The 15,883-nt window shown below is 52.4% G+C and overlaps 1 protein-coding gene across 5 annotated transcripts; it reads left to right on the top strand.

Annotated features, from left to right (window-relative positions):
- Positions 1 to 1,038: 1,038 nt before the first annotated feature.
- METTL25B (methyltransferase like 25B) lies at positions 1,039 to 15,850 on the top strand. Of its 5 annotated transcripts, none has more exons than XM_053370000.1 (10): positions 1,040 to 1,518; positions 1,610 to 1,756; positions 9,308 to 9,415; positions 9,740 to 9,867; positions 10,143 to 10,359; positions 11,381 to 11,443; positions 11,518 to 11,688; positions 12,982 to 13,637; positions 14,695 to 14,879; positions 15,135 to 15,850. In XM_053370000.1, exons 1-10 carry the CDS (start codon positions 1,456 to 1,458, stop codon positions 15,251 to 15,253), a joined length of 1,857 nt encoding a protein of 618 aa, XP_053225975.1. In that variant the 5' UTR covers positions 1,040 to 1,455; the 3' UTR covers positions 15,254 to 15,850. The 5 variants fall into 5 exon arrangements, with proteins under 5 accessions (XP_053225978.1, XP_053225975.1, XP_053225977.1 ...); XM_053370002.1 differs by having other exon boundaries at positions 1,047 to 1,518; positions 11,542 to 11,688; XM_053370003.1 differs by lacking the exon at positions 11,381 to 11,443 and having other exon boundaries at positions 1,039 to 1,518; positions 11,542 to 11,688.
- Positions 15,851 to 15,883: the final 33 nt, after the last annotated feature.

The raw sequence follows: 15,883 nt of genomic DNA, 5'->3' as shown, positions 1-15,883 counted from the left end.
GGTTTGCAGCCCATCCATTCAGAATTTGCCCGTGTGGTTTCCTGGAACGTTTCCCTACAAGGCAGCTCAGTTGCAACAGGAAGAGGCACGGCCATTAGAAAGAAAAACCCCAAAATAATAAATATATAGAATTCTCATAAGCGAAATCGATAGCCGGGCGTCATCAGCCCCCCGGCAGACCTTCGTGGAGGCTCCAAGAACGCGGAGTTCCGGCTGCCATAAAACCCCCTTTCAATAGAGGAGAGCGGCTTCTGCCAGCCCCTTTATTTACACGTTCATGGAGCCTAAAAGCCCCTGGATCCAGCCAGTGCCCCGCCTAGTCAATTCCCAAGAAGCGAGGAATCGAGATAGACTGCCTCTGCACCTGGAGGTTCCATGAGGACATCAGAAGAGCCTGGCTGCTGGAACAGGCCAAAGGGCGAGCCCAGCCTTCAGAAGCACGTCTGCCTCCTGACAGTGGAGGCAAAGCAGAGCCCCTGGGACTGGCGGCCATTGCTGCCTCCTGCCGTAGAGAGATCCACAAGTCAGCTGTGCCGGGCGTGAACAATGACTTCCTTGGATTTTTCCTGCAGGGATTTGTTTTTAATGTTGCTTTTAATGTGCCATTTTTATTGTGATTATCTGTGTTTTTAACAGAACATGCATTGATAGATGATGATGGTGATGATAATTTATTATTTCTACCCTGCCCATCTGGCTGGGTTTCGCCAGCCACTCTGGGAGGCTTTCAACAGAACATTAAAAACAGAATAAAACTTCAAACATTGAAAACTTCCCTAAAGAGGGCGGCCTTCAGATGTCTTCTAAAAGTTGGATAGTAGTTTATTTTCTTGACATCTGATGGGAGATGAGAGAGACATATATACAGTGGACACTCGGGTTGCGAACGTGATCCGTGCAGGAGGCACATTTGCAACCTGCAGTGTTTGCAACCTGCAGTGCCGCGTCTGCGCACGCACGGGTCACAATTTGGCACTTCTGCGCATGCACAAAGAGCAATTTAGCGCTTCTGCGCATGTGCTGAAACCCGGAAGTAAGCCGTTCCGGTACTTCCGGGTATGGTGCAGTGTGCAACCTGAAGCATCTGTAACCCGAAGTATGACTGTACATACATATACATACAAAGTTTTAATTCTGTTAATGCTTGTTTTATTTTTATTTTCTGCCCCATAAGTTTTCAGCTGTTCTTATGTTATCTGTAAGCTGCCCTGAGTCAGGGGAAAAGCAGGGTATATATTTGTTAGTATTATTTTTTATTATTTCTTACCTTTGCACACTCCCTTCCACCTCCTCCTCCAGCCACACCTGGTTTCCTCTCCTGCTGCTGCTGCTTCCCATCCTCCTCCTCTTCCTCTCCTGGGAAGCGGCTGCTGCCCCTCGCTGAAGCCACCAGGGGGTCCCTCCACCTGGGGGGCAGCTCCACAGGGGCCTCCCTGACTCCCGTTTCCCCCGCAGATGGTGAAACGGCTGAGTGAGCTCACGGGGTGCCACCAGGTGGTTGACGTGGGCGCTGGCCAGGTAAGCAGGGATGGAGGAGGCCTCTGGGGTTCCTTTTCGGAGTCTCGCAAAGCCTGCTTTATTTACATGTCTTCTCCCCCCTTTCCCCCAGGGCCACCTCTCTCGCTTCCTGGCCTTCGGCCTGGGCCTCTCCGTCACCGCCATCGAGGGAGACCCCCGGCTGGTCGCCCAGGCTGCCAAGTTCGACCAGGAGCTGGTGCAGGCGCTGAGGAAAGAGGGGGCCAAGCGAGGAGGGCAGGTGAGGAGGCGGAACGTCAGGGGTGGGGAGGGGGTGTGGTGTGTTGCAGAGGGTCCTGGCTTCCTGAGGAGGGGGGAGCAGTCCCTCTGGTCCAAGCCATGGCAGGCAGCTTCCTCAGGCACTTGGTGGATTCCCACATGGCAGGGGTTGACTAGATGACTCTTGGGGTCCCTTCCAGCTTCTGTGAGCCACACGCCCTCCACTTAATGCCCTCTCCTTTTCCTTCAACCTCCATGGCTCCCCCGGCCAGAATCCCAGGAGCTGAGCCTTCTATGCCTCTCCCCTGAACGCAAACTCAGCTGCGGTTCCTGCACTGAAGGGGGTTGGACTAGATGGCCCTTAGGGTCTCTTTCAACACTGCAGTTCTATCATTCTATGGCATGGGTAGGCAAACTAAGGCCCGGGGCCCGGATCCGGCCCAATCGCCTTCTAAATCCAGCCCGCAGACGGTCCGGGAATCAGCGTGTTTTTACATGAGTAGAATGTGTCCTGTTATTTAAAATGCATCTCTGGGTTATTTGTGGGGCATAGGAATTCATTCTTTTTTCTCCCCCCCCCCCAAAAATATAGTCCGCCCCCCACAAGGTCTGAGGGACAGTGGACCGGCCCCCTGCTGAAAAAGTTTGCTGACCCTTATTCTATGGAGTGGTTTGTGGGGGGGGGGGGGCTGTACATGAATGTATATTTAAGCGAGGGTTGTCAATGACTTTGACCAGCTTTCCTTATTTTGAAGTTGAACCGTGTGGCAGGGCCAGCTCCCTGATTAGGCAGAGTGAAGAAACTGCCACCATGGTGCACCCACCGCTCACCAGATGTTCATGGACAGGAGGGGGTGGGGGGAGGCACTCCTCTACTTGCCCCAGGGCTGCCCTCTTGCACCTTCTCACCCTCTTTGGGGTGTTCCGGGGGCAAGTAGAGAAACACACCCACCTACCCCTGAGTCCCCCCAGAAATGTATGCACACTCCTAAACATTTTGTGAATCTATTTTTGGCCTCATTGAGGAGCAATATTTCAATATGAGTAGTAGAATGAGAGGACCCCTAAACATTTTTAAAGAAAAAAAGCACTGGATGGGAGTCATTGAACCTGACCCTGTGGAGAAAAGTCAATGCTCTTAGAATGAACATAATACCTAGTTTATATCTTAAGAGGCATTCCAATTCACATACCGAGCAAATACTTTCTCAAAATTAAATCTTTGTTTAGAAAATGCCTTTGGGGCTCTTCAGTTCCAAGAATATCTATGCAGATACCGATAAAAGGAGGAGGATTTTGGATCCCAGACTTAGAAATGTATCACCAAGTATATTTGCCGTCAGGTAGACAATCCTGGAGACTGTCCAAATTGGGCTGCTTTGGAATATTCCTATGTAGCACCTCTAGAAAGATGGGTAGCACTTGGGTCTAAATACATACATTAATACTCAAGATGCTATTGAAACAATAACATCAGTTAGAATGATACCACATGTCCAAAAAATATAAATTTGACCTTTTCTCCCACAATAAAATGACTTTGTGGGGAAACCTGTCTTTAAAATCAGGAAAGAAATGGTAATATGGGAGAGATGGATGAATTTGGGTATATTAACATTAGACCAGTTGATAAACGAAGAGGATGAATTTTAAACATAGTCCATCCTAAGAGACAAATACAGATTACCTACAAATGCTCAAGGGCAATATCTCCAGATAAAACATTTGGCAGAAAGTGAGGAGGAATTAAAGAACCTTTTAATGAAGGTAAAAGAGGGGAGTGCAAAATATGGTCTGCAGCTCAACATCAAAAAAATGAAGATCATGGCCACTGGTCCCATCACCTCCTGGCAAACAGAAGGGGAAGAAATGGAGGCAGCGAGAGATTTTACTCTCTTGGGCTCCATGATCACTACAGATGGTGACAGAAGTCAAGAAATTAAGACGCCTGCTTCTTGGGAGAAAAGCAATAACAAACCTAGACAGCATCTTAAAAACCAGAGACATCACCTTGCCAACAAAGGTCCGTATAGTAAAAGCTATGGTTTTCCCAGTAGTGATGTATGGAAGTGAGAGCTGGACCATAAAGAAGGCTGATCCCCGAAGAATTGATGCTTTTGAATTCTGGTGCTGGAGGAGACTCTTGAGAGTCCCATGGACTGCAAGAAGATCCAACCTCTCCATTCTGAAGGAAATCAGCCCTGAGTGCTCACTGGAAGGACAGATCGTGAAGCTGAGGCTCCAAGACTTTGGCCACCTCAGGAGAGACTCCCTGGAAAAGACCCTGATGTTGGGAAAGATGGAGGGCACAAGGAGAAGGGGACGACAGAGGACGAGATGGTGGGACAGTACAGTGGTAGCTCTGGTTACGTACAGTGGTGCCCCGCAAGACGAATGCCTCGCTAAACGAAAAACCCGCAAGACGAAAGGGTTTTCCGATCTTTAGCGGCTTCGCAAGACGAATTTCCCTATGGGCTTGCTTCACAAGATGAAAGCCCATAGGGAAATCTCCGGGGACAAGCTGCGAATGTCTGCCCCGCGCAAGGGCCGCTCTGCTTAAGAGCGCCCCTCGCGCGGGGCAGCAGGCTGCTATCCGCAGCTTGGAGAGCCCTGCAGGGAAGTCCTGCAGGGCTCCCCAAGCTGCGAATGTCCGCCCCGCGTGAGGGGCGCTCTGAAGCAGAGCGCCCCTCGCGCGGGGAAGTCCTGCAGGGCTCCCCAAGCTGCGAATGTCTGCCCCGCGCGAGGGGCGCTCTGCTTAAGAGCGCCCCTCGCGCGGGGCAGCAGGCTGCTATCCGCAGCTTGGAGAGCCCTGCGGGGAAGTTCAGACCGCCTTCAGACCAGGTCCGGGGACAGTCTGTCCCCGGACCTCTTCTGAAGGCGGTCTCCATAGGAACGCATTAATTGATTTTCAATGCATTCCTATGGGAAACTGTGCTTCGCAAGACGAAAAACTCGCAAGAAGAAAAAACTTGCGGAACGAATTAATTTCGTCTTGCGAGGCACCACTGTACTTAATTCGTTCTGGAGGTCGGTTCTTAACCTGAAACTGTTCTTAACCTGAAGCACCACTTTAGCTAATGGGGCCTCCCACTGCTGCCACGGCGCCACCGCACGATTTCTTTTCTCATCCTGAAGCAAAGTTCTTAACCCGAGGTACTATTTCTGGGTTAGCAGCGTCTGTAAGCGTATGTAACCTGAACCATATGTAACCTGAGGTAACACTGTATTCTTGAAGCTACCAACATGAGTTTGACCAAACTGCGGGAGGCAGTGGAAGACGTGCTCTGGTCCAGGGGGTCATGAAGAGGCGGACATGACTAAATGATTAAACAACAAAAAACCACCATCTACGGACAAACAGCTTTTACAACCTCAGAGACCCCAGAGATATTGAAGCAGTTTATTAATTCTTAGGCAAAAAGCCCCCACCATAAATAATTCAACATATATAATTCTTTGTTATTAGCAAACCAATTTGATATACAGGTACACAGGGAGGATCGGAATAAAGAATTAGAGATCTCAATTTCGACCACACATTGGGAAACTTTTTTAACTCCTACAACAAAGGTGCCTCTGGACTTTAAACTGAAGCTCATACAACAAAAAATAATATTTAGAATATACTGGACCCCATTATGTTTTTCTTTTAAAAAGGGCTACCTAAGGTATCTAGCTGTTGGAAATGCAATAGGGATAATGCTTCTCTGAAACATGTGTTTTTTCATTGTCCTATATTGAAAGATTTTTGGCCGAAGGTAACTGAACTGTATGGAACAACCTTACATTTATAGAGCAAAATATCCTCTTGAATTATATACCCAGCACATATTGTCTTACAAAAGGACAATAGGAGTGGACCCTCCGTGCCCTCACCACAGCAAAGAGACTGCTCCTGATGAACTGGGAAAATAAAAATGAGGCTCCCTTCTATGATTGGACTGAAGACTTGTACAAACTCACAACATATGAACAACTTGCATATAAACACAGATTTGCCATGGACAAATTCAGTGATATTTGGAATCCATTCTTACAAATACTGTAATAGATTATAAGTTCTGGTGAAGTACAATAACTTTGCAAAATATGCAGTTTTGGGTTCCCCATCCCCTTTGTTTTCCCTTCCAAATGGCTTGTTTCTCTTTTTCTCTCTTATTTTCGCCTCACCATGTTTAGTGCACATATAATTATATACTTTTTGAGTTTTAAATCAAGATTTCTTAAAACAAAACGAGCAGCAACTGGTGAAAGCAGGGGCCAGTGAGGCCAGGGACCGGGGCAGCGGGAGGTGTAGTTCAGCAACCTCTGGAGTACAGTGGTACCTTGGGTTAAGTACTTAATTTGTTCCGGAGGTCCGTACTTAACTTGAAACTGTTCTTAACCTGAAGCACCACTTTAGCTAATGGGGCACCCTGCTGCCACCTCACTACCACAGCCAGAGCACAATTTCTGTTCTGTTCTCATCCTGAAGCAAAGTTCTTAACCTGAAGCATTATTTCTGGGTTAGCAGCGTCTGTAACCTGAAGCGTATGTAACATGAAGTGTATGTAACCCGAGGTGCTCGTGTAATCTCACTGTATACAAGTTGTACAAGTGACAATAAAGTATTTCATTCATTCATTCGTTCGTTGAATATGAGAACATATAATCAAATACAAGCAATCAAATAGTTTTCCCCTAACACCCCCCCAAAAAAAAATACAGCCCCAACTACATCCAGGTAATTACATTAGTAATATAATCAAACCAAAAATTATTTCTAGTTGCTGGTTTAAAAAACATCATTCCACATGTTCCCATGTGTGTTAGGTGGTTTAAATGCTTGTTCTTGATGATGAATTAATATGTTTAATTTCAAAATGAAAAGATCTAAGGATGTTAATGTTCAAGTTAAATTTTATAAGAACCATGATTTGGAAAACCGTTAAAAGGATATGCTTTGAAATTCAACCAAGGGGAAGTGAGGAAGTCACTTAACAATGTGAATAAGTGCAATTTTTAATAAGGTTATGATTTATGTTTGTTTGTTTTATGTGTTTATGTGCTGGATCTCAGTGTCTGGGCTGAACGATGGGGGTGGAGACGCTCCTTCAGGTCTACTGGACCGAGGCCGTTTAGGGCTTGAAAGGTCAGCACCAACACTTTGAATTGTGCTTGGAAACGTACTGGGAGCCAATGCAGATCTCTCAGAACTGGTGGCTATGTGGTCTTGGTGGGCTCTCCCAGTCACTAGTTTAGCTGCTGCATTCTGGATTAATTGCAGTTTCCGGGTCACCTTCAAAGGTAGCCCCATGTAGAGCGCATTGCAGTAGTCTAAGCAGGAGATAACCAGAGCATGCACCACTCTGGCAAGACAGTCTGTGGGCAGGTAGGGTCTCAGCCTGCGTACCAGGTGGAGCTGGTAGACAGCTGCCCTGGATACAGAATTAGCCTGTGCCTCCATGGACAGCTGTGAGTCCAAAATAACCCCCAGGCTGCGCACCTGGTCCTTCAGGGGCACAGTGACCCCACTCAGGACCAGGGAATCCTCCACACCAGCTCGCCCCTGTCCCCCAAGAACAGTACTTCTGTCTTGTCAGGATTCAACCTCAATCTGTTAGCCGCCATCCATCCTCCAACTGCCTCCAGACACTCACACAGGACCTTCACGCCCTCACTGGTTCTGATTTAAAAGAGAGGTAGAGCTGGGTATCATCCGCATACTGATGAACACCCAGCCCAAACCCCCTGATGATCTCCCAGCGGCTGCATGTAGATGTTGAAAAGCATGGGGGAGAGGACAGAACCCTGAGGCACCCCACAAGTGAGAGCCCAGGGTCTGAACACTCATCCCCGCCCCCCACTTTCTGAACACGGCCCAGGAGGAAGGAGCGGAACCACAAAGACTTGGGGGCCATGGACTGATGGGAGTCAGTCAGTCAGTTCTTGATGGGGGGGCGGGGGGGGTATTTTCTGAGGCGCCCCCGAGTCAGGAGGAGGCTCGGCCGGGGGGAAAGCGAGCCGGGCGGAGGAGCAACTTACTTCCGAAGTCCCGCCGGGGACGGAGAGGCCTGTCTTCTTCGGGAGAGAAGGCGCAGAGAGAGAGAGAGAGAAGAGGGACCGCTCCGCTCCAGCCACAGGCGACGAGGAAATGGCGCCCTCAGGCCCAGGGGGCTGGGTCTTATACGCAGGAAGCGCTTCCGGGTCAGGACGCAACGACTTCCGGCGCGAGGGAAAGGCCGCCACGGTACCGGCTTCTCTCTCTCCTTCCCCGGCGGGCTTTCGAGCGGGGGGGGCGCGGCCCGCCAGGCTCACCACTCGGGGGCGGGGGGGGGGGTCGGGGGAGGCGGGTCCCGCCCCCTGGAAAGGCCCTCCCTCCCCCCCTCCCGTCGCTCTGGGGGGACGCAGGACCATAGACGTGGCGCGGGATAGAGCGGCCTCCTCTCCTCCCACAAAATCTCTTACTCTCTGGGTGCCCCGCCTGGAGGGAAGAAGGCCTTCCTCGGATCTCTTTTTAAGGCTGCTTTGAATGTGCCGTTTTTGTTGGAGTTACCTGTGTGTTTTTAACAGAACATGCATTGATGGTGATAATAATTGATAATAATAATAATAATAAATAATAATAATGTATTATTTCTACCCCACCCACCTGGCCAGGTTTCCCCAGCCACTCTGGGCAACAGAACATTGAAAACAGAATAAAACTTCAAACATTGAAAACTTCCCTAAACAGGGCTGCCTTCAGATGTCTTCCAGAAGTCAGATACAGTGGTACCTCGGGTTACGTTTGCTTCAGGTTACCTTCTTTCAGGTTATGTCCCGCGGCAACCCAGAAGTACCGGAAATGGTTACTTCCGGGTGTCGCTGCTCACGCATGCGCAGAAGCACAAAATGACATCACGCGCATGTGCAGAAGCGGCGAATCGCAACCTGCACATGCACAGACGCGCCGCTGCGGGATGCGCTCTTTTCATGTTGCGAACGGGCCTCCGGAATGGATCCCATTCGCAACCAGAAGTACCACTATAGTTGTTTATTCTCTTGACATCTGATGGGAGATAGATAGGGACATATATAATACATGTACAGTACAGGTAAAGGGACCCCTGACCATTAGGTCCAGTCGTGGCTGACTATGGGATTGTGGCGCTCATCTCACTTTATTGGCTGAGGGAGCCAGCACACAGCTTCCAGGTCATGTGGCCAGCATGACTAAGCCACTTCTGGCAAACCAGAGCAGCACACGGAAATGCTGTTTACCTTCCCCCTGGAGCGGTACCTATTTATCTACTTGTACTTGGATGTGCTTTCGAACTGCTAGGTTGGCAGGAGCAGGGACTGAGCAACGGGAGCTCACCCCGTCACGGGGATTTGAACCTTCCGGGTCATGTGGCCAGCAGGACTAAGCCGCTTCTCTTCCCCATATGTTTTCAGCTGCTCTTATGTTATCTGTAAGCTGCCCTGAGTCAGGGGAAGAGGCAGAGTACACATTAATTATTATTACTATTTCCTGCTTTCCACCACTGCAGGGCACAACATCAATTAAGCCACAGTGAAATAACTTTCCCCTCTTTCGCCTTTCCTTCTGCAGAGTCTCCTTGCGATGGTCGGCTTCTCCCTGGAAGCCCAGAAGCGCTTAGCGGCCGACATCACCCGCGTCCTCTCCCTCTACGGCTTCATTGCGGATGCCTACATCATTGTGAGTCAGCCCCCATCTCCACCGCTGTGGGGCAGAAAGGGATCTGGGGAAGGGTGGCACCCTGGCCTACTCACCGGCATCTGCATGATGATCAGGGTGGGGGCCCTGGGCTTTTCCCCGGAAGAATCTGGGAGGGGTTGGGATGCTCCCCGCACAACTCTTTGCAAGGCTGCAGGCACACCATACATTTAAAGAACACTGGGAACTATAGTTTTCCCACTACAGTCCCCAGCACTCTTAACAAACTGCATTTCCCAGGGGAGGGGGGGCAAGAAGCACGCAACTGTAACCCGGTTCCACCCCACCCTCTTTCTTCCCTGCTAGGAGTTTTTCACAGACAATCTGTGGGGCAGCCTCCCGCCGTCCTGGCAGGCCGCCCTGGCTGACCTCCAGCCCCCACAGCTGGCCGCCCTCCTGCTGGAAAATAGACACACCAGAGAGGAAGAAGCCAGGTATGGTCGAGGGTGTTGTGGGTCTCCTTGGGCAGCCTCAAGGGTGCTTCCTCCGAAATGGGTGCATTTGAACCCGCCTTGTATGAACGGAGGGCCAAAGGGATGCAGGGCTCCCATCGAAGCACTTTTCTCACGGTTTGAAAACACAGAGGCCGTGTTGTGAATTTAATTTTCTGTCCCTCCCCTGCCATTAAAGATGAATGAGAACGTGGGTGTTTTTGAGCCTCCACGTTACCTGCCACCGCTTATCTCCCTCCCTCGCCCCCCCCCCCCAGGTACAGCTCAGTCTGGCCACTCTCCCTGCTGGCCTTCAAAGCCTCTGCCGACACCTTGGCGTTCCCCAGGAGGGCCAGCGGCTGGGCCAGCAAGTCCAAGGAAGCCGGGAGGCCGGAAGAGTTCCGGGAGAACCAGTGCCAGAGCTCCAGGCTCCCGCCGCTTTTCCGGAAACACGTCAAGCCCAAGAAGCAGCACGAGATCCGGCGGCTGGGGCAGGTATGGCTGAGCTGGAGAGGGAGGGCGGCTCGAGTCAGCAAGCCCAGCTGCGTGTCACCAAGGAGGCAAGAACTGCTACACCCACTGCCAGGCCCAGCTTTGTTCTCACTTGTTCCGTTTACATCCTGCCCAGGGTGGCAAACGCACCACTAAAAGAAACCATTCTCAAAACAGGGCATTTGCTTTCTACCAAACAGGGATTTGGGGGTCACCAGGAACACACGTCAGATGCCAAGCCTGGGTACAGACAAAGGCCTTTAAAAAAAAAGTAATCATTTAATCATTTTTTTGATACAAACAACAACTGCAAAAGAGACATACAACAAAAACCATAATAACAACACAATTTGACAATTCAGATTTGAATACACTGGATATACCTATGAATAAACCTTTTTAACAATATTTTCCCACCTCTCTCTCCTCCCCACACCTCCCACCATTATCCGCCTTATCACTTAAATATTCATTCCAGAGTTCTTCATATTTATCCATTCTTAATTTGCTTCGACATGCAATTTGTTCATATGTAGCTATTCTGTCCATATTATTGGTCCGTGTTGAACTCACTCCTGATAGCCAATTACAAGGGAGGCGGGCGCAATTCCCGAGGGAGGGTATTCCGCAAACAGGAAGCCACCACTGAAAAGGCCCTGCTGTGAGTCAGTGCCAACCAGGCCCAGAATAAGACCTCCACAGCCTGTCAGAGGGTCCAAGCAAGGCATCTGCTTTGGGGGGGGGGGGCTGTTGCCAGAGCTGCTTCTGGTCACTGCAGGAACTACTGCTGTGCTTCTGATGCCCCCGTGGCCTTGCCCACCAGCGTTTCCTTGGCATGCTCCCTTCCACCTCCTCCTCCAGCCACACCTGGTTTCCTCTCCTGCTGCTGCTTCCCCTCCTCCTCCTCTCCCTCTCCTGGGAAGCAGCCGCTGCCCCTCGCAGAAGCCACCAGGGGCTCCCTCAACCTTCGCTCCCTGAGTGGGCAGCTCCACAAGGGCCTCCCTGACTCCCGTTTCCCCCGCAGATGGTGAAACGGCTGAGTGAGCTCACGGGGTGCCGCCAGGTGGTTGACGTGGGCGCTGGCCAGGTAAGCAGGGATGGAGGAGGCCTCTGGGGTTCCTCTTCCTTTTCGGAGTCTCGCAAAGCCTGCTTTATTTACAGTGTCTTCTCCCCCCTTTCCCCCAGGGCCACCTCTCTCGCTTCCTGGCCTTCGGCCTGGGCCTCTCCGTCACCGCCATCGAGGGAGACCCCCGGCTGGTCACCCAGGCTGCCAAGTTCGACCAGGAGCTGGTGCAGGCGCTGAGGAAAGAGGGGGCCAAGCAAGGAGGGCAGGTGAGGAGGCGGAACGTCAGGGGTGGGGAGGGGGTGTGGTGTGTTGCAGAGGGTCCTGGCTTCCTGAGGAGGGGGGGGCAGTCCCTCTGGTCCAAGCCATGGCAGGCAGCTTCCTCAGGCACTTGGTGGATTCCCACATGGCAGGGGGTTGATTAGATGACTCTTGGGGTCCCTTCCAGCTTCTGTGAGCCACACGCCCTCCACTTAATGCCCTCTCCTTTTCCTTCAACCTCCATGGCTCCCCCGGCCAGAATCCCAGGAGCTGAGTCTTCTATGCCTCTCCCCTGAACGCAAACTCAGCTGCGGTTCCTGCATTGAAGGGGGTTGGACTAGATGGCCCTTAGGGTCCCTTCCAACTGAAAATATCTGGGGGAACTCCTGTAGCTGACATCAGAAGCGAGGAGGAGTATTTTCAGGGGAGCAAGGAAGAGGGTACAGGCTGTTCCTCACATGTTGGCCTAGGACCCACGTACCTACAGGACCGCCTCTCCTGGTCTGCTCCGTGGAGGACCTTAAGGACCACAAATGAAAACACTTTGGAGGTCCTAAGTCGCAAGGTGGTTAGATTGGTCTCAAGTAGGGCCAGGGCCTTTTCAGCACTGGCCCCAACGTGGTGGAACGCTCTGTCCCAAGAGACCAGGGCCCTGTGGGACTTGACATCTTTCCGCAGGGCCTGCAAGACAGAGCTGTTCTGCTTGACCTTTGGCTTGGACTCAGTCTGACCCTTATGTTTCCCTCCCCTTATGGTTTTGATTTATGGGCTGCTTTTAAAATCAGGCTGCTTTTTAAATTGCATTTTAACCTGTATTTTAAATTGAGTTGTTCCCCCCCATTATGTTTCCATTGTAATTTTACTGGTTATAGCCACCCTGAGCCCGGCTTTAGCCAGGGAGGGCGGGGTATAAATAAAATTTATTATTATGATGATGTCCACCAGAGGGACCCTGAGGAGCCAGCCAAGGGACAGAGGTGCCAATCCCAGCCCTGTGTGGAGTTGCTGCCAAGGGGGATGGATCCTGTGGTCTCCCGCATGCAAAGCAGGCTCCGTCCCACTGAGCCACAGCCCTTCTTTTCAAATTAAAGTAGGACGCTAGTCCTCATGGTTTATGAAAAAATGGTTGAAATAGGACCGTACCTTGCACAGAGCCATATACCTTTGTTCTGGGAGCTCACCAGGTTAGGGGGAGGCAGGCCCAAACCCATCCTAGTCCCCAGGCAGGGGTCCTGGCCTCACCCAGCCCCTCCCTGGTCCTCATACCGGGTGACATCATCTCCCTCTTCTCCTCCCCGCAGGGCCCCAATGGCATCTCTCTCAAGGGGCCGCGGCACGTGGCCGGCTGGGTGGATCCTGGGGCGCCGTGGACTGAGTTCTGGCAACTGCTGCAGCACCCGGAAGTGGAGGAGCGTGGCCCAGCGGTGGACGGAGGCAGCCTTGGGACGGCAGATGTGGATCCTGGGGGAGAGGACCTCCCAGGCCCCCCGGGACGTGGGGCCAGCAGCGCCCCCGCCTGCCACACCCCCAGGGGGCGCCAGCTGCTCCTGACGGGACTCCACGCCTGCGGTGACCTGAGCGTGGCCCTCCTGCGCCACTTCGCCCGCTGCCCCCAGGTGGCGGGCATCACCTCTGTGGCCTGCTGCTACATGAAGCTCACCACGGCAGAAGCCCCCGTCCCGCCAGGGCCTGGCCCCCCGCCCTGCCCCGCAGAGCCCGGCTACCCCCTGAGCGCCTGGGTCTCTGCCCTGCCCGGCCACCGGCTCTCCTACAAGGCCCGTGAGGGGGCCTGCCACGCCCTGGAGGACTACGCCCGGCGGCTCAACGGCCAGAGTGCCGCCCTCAGGACCCACTGCTTCCGCGCGGCGCTGGAGACGGTGATCCGGGCTGCTGACCCGGCCAAGAAGCGCCTGGGGGTGCAGACCATCGCCAAGGCCCACCAGCTCACCTTTGGCGAGTGAGTGAGCCCAGGGGGCGGGAAGAGCCTGGCCAGGCAGCTCCACTGGAGGGGGTTGGGATAGATGGCCTTTGGGGGTCCCACACAACTCTGGTTCCATGAGTCAGTTAAAGCTTCAAAAGTCCCCAAGGATTTTGGAGGTGGGGGTGGAGGACAGCCCTGTGTGGATTTGGGGTGGGGGCACAGCAAAGGTCGGCCCCCAAAACCAAGGCGCTGCCAATAAGCAGCCATGAACCTTATTAGCTGCGATTCCTGCAATGCTGGGGTTGGGCTGGATGACCTTTGGGAGGCCCCTTAAATAATACGATGTAATAATAATTTATTATTCCTACGCCACCCATTTGTCTGGGTTTCCCCAGCCACTCTGGGCAGCTTCCAAGATTTGGGGGGAAATGTGCAATTAATTGTCACTGTTTTGTACAGTGGTGCCTCGGGTTAAGTACTTAATTCGTTCCAGAGGTCCATTCTTAACCTGAAACTGTTCTTAACCTGAAGCACCACTTTAGCTATTGGGGCCTTCCTGCTGCCATTGAGCGATTTCTGTTCTCATCCTGAAGCAAAGTTCTTAACCCGAGGTACTATTTCTGGGTTAGCAGAGTCTGTAACCTGAAGCGTATGTAACCCAAGGTACCACTGTATTTGTTTTTTATCCTATACAGTGGTACCTCAGGTTGCATATGCTTCAGGTTACATACGATTCAGGTTACAGACTCTGCTAACCCAGAAATAGTACCTCAGGTTAAGAACTTTGCTTCAGGATGAGAACAGAAATCGTGCTCCGGCGGCATGGCGGCAGCAGGAGGCCCCATTAGCTAAAGTGGTGCTTCAGGTTAAGAACAGTTTCAGGTTAAGAACAGACCTCCAGAACGAATTAAGTTCTTAACCCGAGGTACCACTGTACAAAGTTTGCAGTTCTACAGTTCTAATGGGTGTGGAAACCAAAAGGAACCCCCAAAACGGGGCAGGGCTGGGTGGGATTTCCCCGAGACCTTTTGCGCTTCAGCCCAAGTGCAGGGGCTCAGCACGGCTCTCTCTCTCCCCCCCCCCCCACCTCCAGATACGCCCGCTTGGGCCTGGAGAGGGTGGGGCTGGACCCTCACGCGAGGCTGGAGCCTGGCCCCCTGCAGGCACTGCTGGCTCAGGAGGGGAAAGTGGTGGCCTTCTTCAGCCTGGCCCTCCTGCTGGCCCCCCTGGTGGAGACCCTGCTGCTTCTGGACAGGATGATCTTCCTGCAGGAGGAAGGTAAGCGAGGGGGGTGTTCCCCAGCCACAATTCCAGCCTGCAGGGGGGTGGGCCAGATGGCCTTTGGGGGTCCCTTCCAACTCTGCCATTCCACGAACGAGCACCAGAGGTGGACATCAACCCCGCAGGCCCAGTGGGAACTCCCTGCCCTACTGAGGAAGGAAGGGCTCCAAGCAGCCTTCCCCACACCTGGCCCCCCTTCGGTAATGCCCCAAGCACAGCCAGGACCCTCACCAGGCTCTCCTCCCCAAACAGGGTTCCACTGCCAGCTGCTCCCGCTCTTTGACCCCGCCTTCTCCCCCCGCAACCTGGTGCTGGTGGCGGCCAAGACCCCTCTGGGCTCTGCTCTCTTGGACGTGGCAGCAGAAGACTGAAGGGGACAGCTTGGCGATGTCTGGACCCACACACCCTGCCCCACACCGCAGGAAGCCAGAGAACAGGAATACCCAGGATGGAAAAAGCAGGGCATGGGCACTCTGGACACCCAGATTCGGCCACAAACGGGGCTCCTGCTCCCATCATCCCTGGCCAGGTATGGATCAGAGAGGGTGGAAGAGGTCTGGAGAGGTTTTCCCCTTTCCATCTGCGCAAGGGAGGCAAACAGGCTCCCAGAAGAGGCATGGAGATGTGAACCGCCTAACACCTTCCTCCTTGGCCCCCTCCTCAGTAAGGAAATGCAGAGGGCAAAAGACCCTCACCCACCACCAAGTCCAGCTGAGGAACAGACTCTCCCTGGACTTTAAGAGCGGCAGAAAGCAGCTGGGAGGGGAGGACTTCAGGAAATTCCAGTTACTCACAAATTCCATAAGTGGCTTGGCTGCTCATTTCCATCGTTTTCTGTGTTTTATTCATGCACTGTGGCCTTTTATGCATTGTAACTTTGCCGCTGTTTTTAGTAATGTGTGGAATGTTTTTTAATTTATTAACATCACTGTTGAGAGCAGATTTCTGCTTATCTGATATTTTCAGAATGAGTTTCACTGTGTACTATTGTGTCGCTGTTC

The sequence above is a fragment of the Podarcis raffonei genome, chromosome 16 (genome assembly GCF_027172205.1).
Source record: "Podarcis raffonei isolate rPodRaf1 chromosome 16, rPodRaf1.pri, whole genome shotgun sequence".
NCBI lineage: Eukaryota > Metazoa > Chordata > Lepidosauria > Squamata > Lacertidae > Podarcis > Podarcis raffonei.
The sequence above is the reverse complement of the archived record's forward strand: the minus strand, read 5'-3'. Positions and strand labels throughout refer to the sequence as shown.

Excerpts from the sequence above, each read along its gene's own strand:
- METTL25B (XM_053370000.1), top strand. The coding sequence starts at position 1,456 with ATGGTGAAACGGCTGAGTGAGCTCACGGGGTGCCACCAGGTGGTTGAC. Across the intron at positions 11,444-11,517 it reads TTGACGTGGGCGCTGGCCAG|TGTCTTCTCCCCCCTTTCCC; the intron begins GTAAGCAGGGAT and ends CTTTATTTACAG. Across the intron at positions 13,638-14,694 it reads CACCAGCTCACCTTTGGCGA|ATACGCCCGCTTGGGCCTGG; the intron begins GTGAGTGAGCCC and ends CCCCACCTCCAG.